Source organism: Python bivittatus, unplaced genomic scaffold (assembly GCF_059951505.1).
Source record: "Python bivittatus isolate LINGU-HERP-01145 unplaced genomic scaffold, Pbiv_v1 ctg000170_np1212, whole genome shotgun sequence".
NCBI classification, from domain to species: Eukaryota; Metazoa; Chordata; class Lepidosauria; order Squamata; family Pythonidae; genus Python; species Python bivittatus.
The window spans coordinates 428,347-441,859 of record NW_028277039.1 but is presented as its reverse complement, the minus strand read 5'-3'; the positions used below and the strand labels follow the sequence as shown (position 1 = coordinate 441,859).

The window sequence follows — 13,513 nt, the reverse complement described above, 5'->3', positions numbered from 1 at the left end:
CACCCCTTGTGCTCCAGACAGCTGCTCCTCATGAGGAGACTGTAGGATAGAGGTTTCCCACAGGTTTGAACACTGAGAGACAAAGGGAAGCCATCACACTCTCAACCACGGCAGAGCATTTTTAAGAATACTGAATTTGCTAACTTTACTTTCTAATCACTTTCGAAAACTGCCTGTTTGACTATTTTAAGGCTAATAGAGATCTTCAAAACGACAAGTCTGCAAAGCTACCTGGTGAGTTTACCTTCATTCCAAAAAAAAAAGAAAAAGAAAAATTAACTATAGACTTAAGAATTTAAAGAATTTGAAATAAATAGCAAAAAATTAAATAAGAAAGTTATAAACAAATTAAGGGACCAGGTTAATTTGAAATATTAGGACTTTTAATATAAGAATTTGGAAATAGTTATATAAATAAACAAATTCAAGAAAGTTATAAACAAATTAAGGGACCAGATTAATTTGAAATATTAGGACTTTTAATATAAGAATTTGGAAATAATTATATAAATAAACAGCACCCTCATGGGAATTAAATTGTTTAGTCTATCTTAAGTCATAACAGAAATTCAAGACTTTATGATTTCAGAAATTGGACACTAGAGGGAACTAATGATTCCAGGCAGAAAAGAGAAAAAAAAAAAAAAAGAGAGAGAGAGAAAGAGACAGGCTTGCCTTTTGTCTTTGGTCAGCATTGGGACAAAATGATAGAAAACAGTATGGCATTTGAAATACTCCAGGAGATATTTGAAGAAAGAGGACAGAAACTAGCAGCTACAATGTCAGCAATGATGTCTGCTTCTATGGATAGACTGTCCAAAAGATGTTAAAGAACAAATGACAGGTGTGAAAGAGAATACAGGATAAAGAGCTGAAACAAATCTCACCCGATGCAGAAATATTAGAATATAAAGAAATCGTTGAAATACTGGAATATTTTTAAAAATGTGGATTATAAGACAGAGATGACAGTTAAAGTGGAAATACAAACAATAAGCCAAGAGAATGACCTGGATAATGACTTCTTACTGGATTTACAAAAGATGTTTGCTAAAGTCTCAAAGAAGCCTTTGACATGGGGGGAAAAAAAACTGAAGAGAGAACAAATCCTACGGTAACATGTGAATGAATTAAAGATCAAGATTGCTAGAAGCAAAAGGAAGGAGTACAAAGTTGGTTTGTTTGACCAAAGTTAAAATAAGACATGTTTCTATAAAATTCTGGGAACCCTTTTTGCTGACAGCAGGACTGAAATGTTAATGATTTATGGATTTGCGTATGGATAAGGGATGGGCTATGGGAAGAAGAGACACTTGCATGTACCTTAAGGGGATGAAGCAAGGCCATGAAAAGAATCAATGTGGCCAGGATGAAGAACGCCACACAACTTCAGCACTGGCTGAAGACTTAGAAACCAAGCTTACTGACCTACATCTTGCTGGCACTGCTGAGGATGACTGGGAACGCTTCAGGGATGCTGTCCATTCATCTGCACTGAAGATACTAGGGCCCTCTACTCACAGCAGCATGACTAGCTCGATGAGAATGATGAGGAGATATGGGCTTTAGTCATTGAAAAGTGTCCAACAGAATGACTTATCAGCTGCCAAGAAAAATACCTTTACCAGTGCTCACAGGACAGTCCAGAATAAACTGTGTAAAATGCAAGATGCTTGGCTGAGCACCAAGGCAGATGAAATACAGAGATATGCTGATAGGAACAACTTGAAATGGTTATATGAAACCCTTAACACTCTCTCTGGATCTCGGTCTCTCGGGAGTTCCTCCCTCCTGAATACAGATGGTACAACTCCCATTACAATGAAGGCTCAGATCCTGCAGAGATGGGCTGAACACTCTGAAGCTGTCCTCAACTGACCATCATCTATTAACAATGAGGTGATAGACAGGATTCCTCAGGTCAACATCAATAGCACCATGGATCCACCAGTAGTAGCTGAAGTCATGAAAGCTATCAGCCAGTTATCCAGTGGCAAAGCCCCAGGGGCAGACGCCATATCTGCGGAGATCTACAAAGTCAGTTGTCCTGTATTTATAGAGAAACTCATCAAGTTATTCCCCTCTTTTTGGAAGCAAGGATCCATTCCTCAAGAACTTAAAGATGCATCCATCATGCACCTCTACAAGAGGAAGGGTAATTGACAAGTATGAGACAACCACCGAGGAATCTCACTGCTCTCCTTCACAGGAAAAATCCTTGCAAGAGTTCTGCTAAATCATCTGGTCACTCATCTGGGGCTGGGCCTGTTGCCAGAGTCACAGTGTGGCTTCCATAAAGGTTGTGGGACTATTGACATGATTTTTGCCACACACCAACTTCAGAAGTGTCAAGAGCAAAATTGTGAACTCTATACAACCTTTCACGAAAGCCTTCAATACAGTCAGGCAACAAGGCTTGTGGAGAACCATGTCAAAGTTTGGCTGCCCCACTAAATTCATTCAACTGGTATGCCAGTTTCATACTGGCATGATGGCCAGAGTGCTGGATGGTGGAGAATCCTCTAAGGCATTCCGAGTGACCAATGGTGTTTAACAGGGCTGTGTGCTGGAACCCACACTGTTCAGCATGATGTTTTCTGCCATGCTGAATGATGCCTTTCAGGACAGTGATGCTGGAATCAGTCTCAAGTACAGATTGGATGGGAAGCTCTTCAATTTGAGGAGACTTCAAGCTATTACCAAGGTGAAAGATGCAGATGACTGTGCCTGAATGCTGGCTCAGAGCATGTCAGTATGGATAAATTCTCCACAGCTTGTGACAACTTTGGACTCACCACCAATATTAAAAAAACTGAAGTTATGCACCAGCCTGCGCCTCATGCACCATATACAGAACCCAAAATCACAATTAAAGGGCAGAAACTACAGGCAGTGGACCAGTACAGTTACCTTGGCAGCACCCTCTCTCAAGCACTGATACAGAGGTTAACTGCAGAATAGTAAAGGCAAGTTCTGCTTTTGGTAGACTGCACTCCACTGTGTGGGAATGTTGAAGAATTAGTCCAGCAACAAAACTGAAGATCTACAAAGCCATGGTACTCAGTACCCTTCTGTACGATTGGGAAACACGGACTGTATATCAAAGGCATGCAAGACAGCTCAACCATTTCCAGATGACTTGTCTTTGCAGAATATTAGGCATCAGAAGCTAGATAAAGTACCAGACACTGAATTTGTCTCTAGAGCATGTCTACCATCTGTTCACACATTGTTGATGAGAGCAGAGACCCGGTGGGCAGGTCATGTCATCTGTATGCAGGACAAACACATATCCCAGCAGCTCCTTTTTGGGGAACTCTCTGCTAGAAAACGCTTGCATGGAGGGCAGAAGGAATGCTACAAAGACACATTAAAGGCCTTCCTGAAATCACTTGACATAGACACAGCCAATTGGGAAATGCTAGCACAAAACTGCCCTATCTGGTGTGGCCTCATCCACAAGGGCTGTCAAGCCTATGAAGTAAGACACACTGCTGAAGCACAACATAAGCGCGAGCTGTGCAAGTCTAGAGCCAGCAGTGTAACAACTGCAGTGCCTACACGTTTGCCCAACGTATGTCAGGACATTCTGTGCCCAAATTGGCCTGACCAGTTATCTTTGGACACACCACATTCATTTTTAATGTGACTAATGGTGTTGAGGTCTTCACTGACAATGATGGATGAACAACAATAAATCCATGTTGGTTCCTGTTAATTAATTAATTCCTATCCAAATACTCACAGGAATGCTGTTTGATTATATGTTCAAAGTACCTGATGTCAGACTCACAGGCCTGTAGCTCCCTGGGTCCTGCTTCTTTCCCTTTCTGAAAATAGGAACATTAGCCCTCCTCCAGTCTTCTGGGACCTCACCTGTTCTCCAGGCTTCTCAAAGATTATAGAGAGTGGTTCTGGAGTTACCTCTGCTAAGCCCTTCAATACCCTAGGGTGTAATTCATCTGGCCCTAGAGGCCATAACTCATTTAGATTAGCTGTGAACAATTTCTAATCTTCTGATCTTTCTCACTGCACTTCTCTGAACTTATTCTAATATGCCTGAATCCTCCTTAGCTGGTGCACTGAACTGGACACAATACTCAAAGGGAATGGGTCTGATCAAAGCAAAATACGTGGAATCATTACTTCCCATTATTTGGAAATCATGTTAATACTTCTGTTAATACTGCCTAATGCTATATTTGCCTTTTTTGCAGCAAAAACACACCGATGATTCATATTCAGTTTGCAATTAAATGTTACTCCAACATCTTTTTCTTAGACGTTTTTGGAGTTGCATTTCAATACAAGCATTGTTCAGGAATGCTACATTAAGGCTTTTCTTTATCCTATTCACTCTGCACAGATTGTACAACGAAGCTCCAAAAGGAGCAACTTGACCAAAATTGGAAACAAAAAGGCCTCTAAGGTGTAAGGTTTACTCCCTTTTAGTATAGTTTCAGAAAAAAAGATAAAAGAGTTGCAGATGAGATGGATGTATTTTCCAAGAAATCCAGAAATGTATTAGAATACAAAATAATTACAAATTAATCTCAACATATTGTGCAATTCCTTTGCTTAGCTGAGAAAAAAATGATGGGAAATATAACAAGGGCCACAATGAATTTGCACTGCATTTTATTGATTTAAAACAAGCTGCACAAGAGGACTACAAGCCCTTAAATAACACCTTACTACAGAAACTGGAAGGAAACTAAATTGCAGGGAAGGAAAGCTATTTTGGACTGTTTGTGGCTAAAAATATAAAGGATGCATAAGCCATATAATCTAATTATGATTGTTCAGCTGAGCAAAGAATATATAACTGTACTAGCTCAGCTATTCTGATGAAAATGCATCGCTAACAGAATGTCTGAACATCTTTGGATCGCAAGAGTAAATTCTGGCAGCTGAAATTTTAAAATAAACAACAATAACATGGAATTACACTTCACTCTCCATCCTTAACTAGTTCATTTAAATCCTACTTTTGTTCCGGAGTAGAACACTGGCAGTACAGAAGTTGGCTTCATGTTGTACCTTCTGCCCATGCAATGTCAAAACAGTAAACAGAAAGAAAAGCTAAAATAGTTCTGCTTGAATTTTTAAGAGTGAAGTCTTCAAAGAACGTGTTAAGCCTTAAATCTTCATCAAAACTGGAAATCTTTCAGTTCATAGTATTAACAAAAATACAATAAAGAGATATTGTTATAGTTCATCGTGAAATCGGTTGCATTAAAGCAGACATTTCTCTTGAAAGAGTTTGTTGGGGGCCTTATCATTCAGTAAGAAAAGCTCTTATAACTCTTTGAAAGTGCAGCACAAAACCTAAGCGAGCTTTCTTTCCACGACCCCTTTCCACCAAACCATGTCCCAAGTCTACTGATGAACTCTACCTTGTCATTGTTCCTCAGAATCAGTGGTACTTCGTAGAGCTCACAAGGGGCATAGTTCTGAAAAATCACTTCCGATGGGAATGGTTGAAACAGAGTCCGGTCCAGATCAACTGAGGAGAACTGAAGATGCAGAGGCACATATGGAAATACTGGAGTTGGATAAAGCAGCTACATTGCATCTATAACCACTAGATCTCCATTAAAACATCAGCTAAAGAGCAGCTAATATTTTAAATAAGAACCATTAATTAGAACCAAAGTAATATACTTGACCGAAATGTGAAGTCAGCTTAAAAATCGGTCACTGTCAACAACTTGGGTTATTTATGGATGCCTTTGTAAATGAAATTAATGCTGGTGGATCTCTCAGCAATGTGCAGGCTCTTGTCACAAGGCTGTCTGGCGAGGCTCTGGTGCTTTTAAGTGCCATTGCAGATGCAAATATTCACCAGAAAGCTTTTTTTTTCCTAGGAAAGCTTTGACTACTATATAGCACAGTCCTGCTATTGTTTGCAGTGTTTGCTATTTTAATATCTGTAGGAAAAATCCTGCCAGCCTTTTGCTTTGGAGCTTCACTGATGAGCTTGTACTTTGCCATGACCAAGGAAGAATAGATGGATAAGTCAGGGCTCCTTCCTGGCTGCTGAGAGTTGGATACAGTAACTAAGGTGAAAACTATTATTTTATAGGCCACATGTTGGCTGCAACGTGGACTGGCCTTTCAATTAAATATGGTAAGGCAACTCAGCTCCAGGAAGAAAGGGCTTGATGCTCCATTAAAAGAGAACGGTCACTGATTTTATGACAGTGAACTCTTCATTTAACAGACTAAAGAGGAGTGTCCTTTCAAGCAGAATATCTGTTAAATCAGAATGGATTTTACACATTATTTATTTTGGATATTATACTAATGTTAGGCATTTTATTTATGCATAAAGTGGCAGACAGGAATACACCCAAGCACGTAACATGTAACATACTTTTTTCAGAGGCATCTAAAATCTGCTAATAATAAATTTGTATCACGTGGGGTAGAGTGAAAAGCAGCACAGTTTGGATGTTCTCCCTTGGGTAGCAGGTACATGCAAAGAATAAACAAACCCTAACCATGCAAGTTTGAGGAAACGTCCCTGATCATTTAAAGGTGCACATTTCCCATTCCCACTTCCAGGATGCCATATCAGATTTTGCCACATCTGCCTCGGAATTTCTCAAACAATTGTTCCCCTTCATATTACCTTTGCCATCTCTTCTGCTTTTTAATATATATAAAATAATACAAATATTTCTCTCTTATCTTTTGAGAAAATCCTGCACCTGGTCAAGATCTTTTTTGTAAAGAAAATGATTTTTGAAATTCTAATTTTCTTTCAACGTATCCCTTGCGTTGACAATGCCAAGCAAAAACCCTTTCATGCCTGTACGTAGAAAGCAGCCCCACAGGTGGTGTACTAAAGGGAAAGAAAATACTTACTTTCTGGTGTGAGGTTTCACTCATGTCCAAAAGCTGGACAATGCGAGGCAAACGCATTTCATGGGTGTTTGCCAGTCTTTGTTCTGTTGTGAGAGACATCTCTTTCAGGAAAGCAGATGGTGTTAGCTGTAATGAGAAACAAACCTGCATCAAGATCTTCATGAAGAACAGCTTTTCCTTTTCCGTTGTGGTTGTAAGTTGAGGACTACCAGTACTTCATATCTTGTTCTATTTACATCATCATCCTGACACTCATCAGTTTGTCCTCAGTGAATTGGGTGCTGGACTTGAAAAATGCAAGTTCAGTCAGGTGGGTTTGAACGTTCAAGCTCAGACCTCCCCTGCTTTGGAGTTGTATTTTTGGTCAAGCTTTTTGCTTATCTTTCCAGTTTGCCTAGTGGGAAATGAGTGTTTTCAGACTATCAGACCAACCTTTGCAATGATTTGATAGGAAACCATCAAGAAATCCCAAGGTTGGTGACTAGACCAACCTTCTTCACCCAGGCCTTCAGTGAGGGAGAGGGAGATCCTTCACTTCATCATACTTGCCATCTTTTATCTTTATTTTTATGTTTTATTGATTTCATTGTAATTTGTTTGCTGTGAGTCGCCCAGAGCCATTGGGAGTCTGGTGGCATGCAAGTTTAATAAATTATTACTGTTGTTGCTAGTGGTGATGGTGTTGTACTGGGAAGTCAGAAAACATCCAAGCTGAAGGCAGAAGCAAACCACTTCAGCACTGTTGTCAAGAAAAGAACACAGTTGAGGTCATATAGTCACCAGCTTCAAGGTCAACCCAAGGAAGTTTTCCTTCATCCCATGACACATTTTTAAATATCCACATATGCTCATCAATCCCAAAAGGTTGTGGCCCCTAAAAAGGAACATACTGGAGCATCCTTCTTTTCTTCTCTAACCAGCTTTGCATTGCGAGGTGCAACCACTTTGCTTTGAAATCCTTCTGGTAACTTCAAGGGATCCAGAGATTTCTGGGCTCGATCTGTTAACATCTTTGTCAGCCTCTGAAAGAAGAATAAGCTTTTTTAAAGCAGGGGGCTGAGAGGGGAAATTATCTGAAATTCACAGTATTATTTGGACTTCATCCATATAACCAAAAATAACTGCCAATTACTATTCTTAGAAATAGATCCTGAAGGGGAAAGGAGTAAAAAAAAGCTATCTTAAGGTATGATTTCTATCTTGCAACTATTTTTTTTCCCTGTAAACTCGGGCTCTGTGTTTCAGCAACAATAGAACAGTCATTATCTCTTTCCACTTCTTCCTTTGTGTTAGGCAGGACGGTTGGTTCTGGCAGAGAACCTCTCCTTCTTCAGGCTGAGGCAGCCTGGCATATCACAAAAGGTACTTTACAGAGCATTTCAGACACAGCTCCACATTTGTGAACACCGCAGGATTTCAGTAAAGCTATTGGTGGAATCTGCGGTCCAATTCAGTGTCCAGTGAAGCTGTAACATGTTCCAATCAATATGATTTTCTTCAAGCATGAAACGGGAATATTTGCACGGAGCATTTCTTTGTGGAGAGCTTGGACTACCTATGAAATCCCCCCGCTCAAAAGTCTCTTTATAAATCTTTACAAACTAGAACTCCAGACGGAGAGTAAGTTCTAAACCACCAGACTCGTTTACAGTAAATCTGCACTCCGAAAGCAGAGAAAGGGGTCGGTGGGTGGCCCGCAGCTGGCCGAGCCAGCGGGGCCGAGCCTTCCCAGGGCCGCCCAGCGCTTCGGGCTGCCCTTCCCGCAGGTCGAGGGGCTCAACGCCCCTCTGCTTTGATCCCGCTAGGCGAGGGGGGCAGAGGAGGACTCCGCCAAGGAGGACTCACGAGGCAGATCGACCAGCCAACCAGCGTCTCTAGGAAGCCCCTCCGACGGCCGACTCCGTGGGTCTGAATTATCAACCGCGCCGGGCGACTGTTCCGAGTTCCCTCTTCTTTCTCGCGAACTGGGAGACGTTCGGGGAAACGAAGGCCCTCAGCGCGGACCACGCTCAGCCCCCGGGCCCGGCGCTAAGCGGGGGCGAGCGCGGAGCCGCTCAACGCACCGAGTCCCGGTGGCGGGTCGTCCCCGCGCGCCTCGGCCCTCCGCCTCCCCTCCGCCTTTCGGCCCGCGCGCGTCCCCGTTGCCCCGGCAACGCGCTGCCGCCGCGTCGCTAGGGCAGCGGACCCCCGCCCCGCCCCGCCCCCGGGAAGCGCGCGGAGGCGGGGCAGAGGCGGGGCTGCCTGGAAGGAGGCCCAGGACCGGAAGCTGGGAAGGCGGCCGCGAGCCGGGTCTCCGAGCGGCCTGCGAGTGGCCCTCCTCGCCCGGTCGACGCGTGGCCTGCCTTTGGCAGCCTGACGCGGCCTCTGGGCGGCTCGCGTCCCCGAGGAAGTCCGAGGCCTGAAGGCGCTGAAGCCCAAAGCGGGCCTCCCTCCCCAGCGCAACCCCTCGACCTGGTTTGCCACCCAGATTTTCCTGGATAGATGGGCAGCCGCATAGATTGGATTAATAAGTATGTTAAATGATAAATAACACCCCACCTTACTAAGGCGCCCACCTTGTGGAACACTCTCCCTTCCAAAGTGAGGTCAACTCCATCCCTCCTTATTTTCCAGAAGTGCCAGGTTCAGCCCAAGAAACTCAGCAGGACAATTCAGGAACAATTCGGTTACTTTATTAGCTTACACCTGCTAGACAGAATCTCGCCAGGCTAACCCTAGCCCCCCGCGACAGCAACTACACGCTCTGAATTCCTGAGGGTGGTGCCAGTCTCCTCCTTCACTTTCACACCTCCGGCTGAGGACTGAGGAGATGCTTGGGATTCCGCTCCCCCTCCCTATGGCCTGGACCTCCATGCCAGGTCCTCCTTGCTCGTGCCTTCCATCACAAGAAGTCCCTCAAGACCTGGCTTTGTCAGCAGGCCTGGGGGTCTCAAGGGACCGGTGAGGTCTGAGGTGACTTCCTTGCTGATCTAATCTCTTGTGTGTTGTACATCTCTTCAGACAGTCTGGGTACTTAATTGCAAAATGTCCTTTTATTCCAAGTAAATAAGTGCCCAGACTGGCTGAAGATAGCTTTTTCAGGAAACCCGTCCTCCCTTTCAACTATCCAACAATTAAGGAAGGTCAGATGTACAACTCAAAGCAACATTTTATCCTGCCTATTATTCTTTGCTTTTTCCCGTGTCTGTTGTAGCCTGGCTGTTAAATCTAAGTACACAGTTATAAATTTCCAAGCTGGGATAGACTATAGAACTCTTTGATTACATGCAAACTGAGGGCATGAATCCCACAGTTATTGCAGTTTTGATTCACTGGAACCTCTATTCTCATCTCTACAAGGAGTAGGTGTCGTTAGCCACTGGAGAAGATGGTATGCTGAGCCAATTGCTCTCCTCACAACCCTGCTATTTTGCTGGTTTTTGCAGTTTATTGTTAACTAATATTGAAAAATAAACTAATATCTTAACAATTAAACTAATAATTGAATAAACTGATATCCAACAATTAACAGTGAGAAGATGTGTAGAAATAGTAATCCTCAAAATGGCAGAGGATTATGCCTTATATAGATTAAGGCTTATATGGATGAATAAAGGTAGTCCTCACTTAACAACCATTCATTCAGCGACTGTTCAAGGTTACAAAGGCACTGAATGAATAGTAGTTACGACCGACCGGTCCTCAAAGTTATGGCTGTTGCAGTTCCCATGCAGTCACATGGTCAAAATTTGGGTGCTTGGCAGCCTGCCCACATTTAGAACTGCATTGTGTACTTCAACTCCCCCCACCCACCTATCTCCCCCACATCTCTGCCCTTTTGGCTGCCCTGCACTCCGCCCCTGCCACCCACAGCTGTCCTTTGCTGTTTTATGATGATGATGAGGCACAACTGGCCAAAGGAGCTGCTGGCCCTTTGGAGAGGCCTTGCACCCCATAATTTAGGGGCCAACAGCAGGACCTCTTGCCCCCAATCAACACTGACTGAAACCAGCCACTAAGGTGTAAGGTTTGCCCCGTTCGACAGAGAAACTCCCTGACACGAGTGGTTCACAAAAGAGGTTTACTCATGCGTAACGTAGCAGTCACAAGCAAAGCCAGGACTGGCTTGGTACATTTACATTACTCCTTTATAGTTGTCTCAATCCCCTCGCGGGCCCCGTTGCTAGGTTACATATTACAAATTAGATTGCAGATTGCCCCTTGTAATCCCCCCCTTCTACTGGAATGGCAGGTTCAGCCCAGTTCTCTTGTTTTTTTGATTGTTGTTGCCTGTGGCGTGGTCGCTGCCTTCGTTGGGGCTTCTGTCACAGCCGGGAGCATCCCCTCGCGCGCTGATCTCTTCCTCAGTTCCGCGGCTCTCTCCTTTGTCTATAGCGCCTGCGGCCCTCTGGCATTAACACAACGCATCCGCTCCAGATTAGTGAAGTGGCACCAGGGGGCCCATTCATTAGCTTGCGGTTTTGCATTTCCTCTTTCTGCGCTAGCGCTCAGCGGTGAAATTGACTAAAGCGGTGAAATTGACTAAAGCGCGGCTGGGCAAGTTCCTAGGCGTGTGGTGCAGGCTGAACCTGACATACCGCCCCCCTGAAGACAAGTCCCCCTCTTAATTGGGCTACTAGGGTGCTGCCCCCGCCATCTGCCATATCGGTGTGCCTTTCCTTGGCTTGGGGCTTTGGCCTTACCATGGCCGAGTCACTTATAGGACGGGTCCCCAAAGGTTCCCCTACCCTTCCTTCGCCGCTGCGCACGTCGAGCAGCTGGCCACGTACTCCCTCGTATCCCTCCGGAGAGACGGCCACCAGAACTGTTCACGCAGGAGGTGGAAAGTCCTAACGAACCCAATGTCCCGTAGTGTCCTCGGTGTGCCCTCTCCGGAGCACATCCACCCGGCAAGCTTCTGGAACGTAGAGCCTCCCCTTGTGCTCCCAGCAGGTCCCTTGTTTCTTCAGGGAGTCCTTGTTGTTTACCAACCAGGGGTCTCCCTCGCTCGCCTCTGCACAGCGCTGCCTCAGCTCCTGCTCGGCTCCCTTCCCCTGCTTCTCCCTTGGGGGTCGGGCTGCGTCTTTTGCCTCCAGCTGGGTCGTCCTCCTGCGGCTCCCTCAGGGTCCTACAACCCTCCAGGTTCCCCTGGCCGCGGCCAGGTCCCGGTCTACCGCCGGTTGCTTCACTCACGCTTGGCGCGGACCAGTCGGCTCCCGGCGCCGCTCCTGCCCCCGCTCTTGATGCCAGTGTGATCGCCGCCTGCTTTGCCACGGGGCCCTCGGGTCCCGCTGCCACCGTCTCTGCTGTAGCCGACCCCTGCGTTGCTGCGGGGCCCTTCGTCGTTGATGCCACTGCCACCTCGGCGGTCTCTGACCCCCCTCGTTTGTTGGTCGCCCTCGGCGCCGTCCTCGTATTCGCCTCATGTGCGGTTGGTCACCCGGGCCCCGCTGCTGTCGCTGCTGCGGCCTGCCGGCCCTCGGCTCTCCGTCGCGCAGTCGCCACCTCGCCCAGCTCCGTGGGGTCCTCAGCTCCCGCGCCGCCTCTGCGGCTCGACCTGGCCTGCCCGGTGGTGCTGTCGAATCACACTGTCTCTGCTGCCACACTCTCTCGTGCGTTTGCCGCCCTGGCTCCTCTGCCGGTCTCCCTCGGCGCCGCCCTCACCTCGTGTGCGGTTGGTTGCCCGGGCCCCATTGCCGTCGCTGCTGCAGCTCGCCGGCCCTCGGCTCCTCGCGCAGCCGCCACCTCACCGACATAAGGAAGGAAGAGAACCAGCTCAATACAGTGCCACCCACTCCCAACCACTCCAGAAGGATACCATGGTTGATGGTATTGAAGGCCACTGAGAAGTCAAGAAGAGCAAGGATGGATGCATTACCCCTATCCCACTCTCACCAGAGGTCATCAGTCTCAGTCCCATACCCAGGAAACCTGACTAAAAGGGATTCAGATAATCCATTTCATCCAGGACCCCCTGAAGTTGTGCAACTACCTTCTCAATAATCTTCCCTAAAAAAGGGAATGTTAGATACTAGAGGAAAATTGTCCAGAATGCTTGGGTCCAGTGATGGCTTCTTGAGGAGAGGGCAGACTAACACCACTTTAAATGGTGTTTGCACCACCCCCTCTCTCAGAGAAGAATTTACCACCACTGAAACTCAACCACGTCACCTCCCTGGAAGCTTTCGCCAACCAAGAAGGGCATGCATCTGACAGACAGATGGCTGAGCTCATACTCATAAGGACCCTGTCCGCTTCCTTGGGCCCAACAGGTTTGAACTTCAAGATAACATGGCAAGACTCTGCCCCAGGTATCTCCACAGGACCTGTACCAAGACTGCATCTAGCTGGAAACAAGTCCGGGCAATTTTGTCCAACAGATGCTCTGCAAACTCCTCTGTGTGGCCCTGGAGATGTATCCCAGAGTCCCCTCTACCCAAGAGGGTTCTGGTCACCTGAAACAGGGCCTCCACTCACCTATCCATGGACGCAATAAGGGCAGGGAAGTACTGACGCTTCACTACCCTTATTGCCACAAAGTAGAGGTAGTCCTCGCTTAACAGCTGCAATTGAGACCAGAATTTAGGTTAAGTGATCCAATCATTAAGCAAATCATCATGTGACCAAACCCAATTTTATGACCTTTTTTGCAGCAGTCATTAGA

The 13,513-nt window shown here is 45.9% G+C and overlaps 1 protein-coding gene across 8 annotated transcripts in view; it reads right to left on the bottom strand.

The window, feature by feature from the left end:
* The window catches only part of HYDIN (HYDIN axonemal central pair apparatus protein), a 346,241-nt gene extending 337,245 nt beyond the window's left edge, over positions 1 to 8,996 (bottom strand). For 2 of the 8 annotated variants that reach the window (XM_088135425.1, XM_088135427.1), the window contains exons 1-4: positions 8,716 to 8,982; positions 7,761 to 7,892; positions 6,871 to 6,996; positions 5,397 to 5,516 (exon numbers count right to left, since the gene is read on the bottom strand). In XM_088135425.1, coding sequence (XP_087991551.1) covers positions 5,397 to 5,516; positions 6,871 to 6,996; positions 7,761 to 7,880 — 366 coding nt within the window. In that variant the 5' untranslated portion in view covers positions 7,881 to 7,892; positions 8,716 to 8,982. Of the gene's footprint in view, positions 1 to 5,396; positions 5,517 to 6,870; positions 6,997 to 7,760; positions 7,893 to 8,715 lie in introns of all 8 variants that reach the window. The other 6 variants (XM_088135428.1, XM_088135431.1, XR_015795149.1 and 3 more) reach the window with 5 other exon arrangements.
* Positions 8,997 to 13,513: the final 4,517 nt, after the last annotated feature.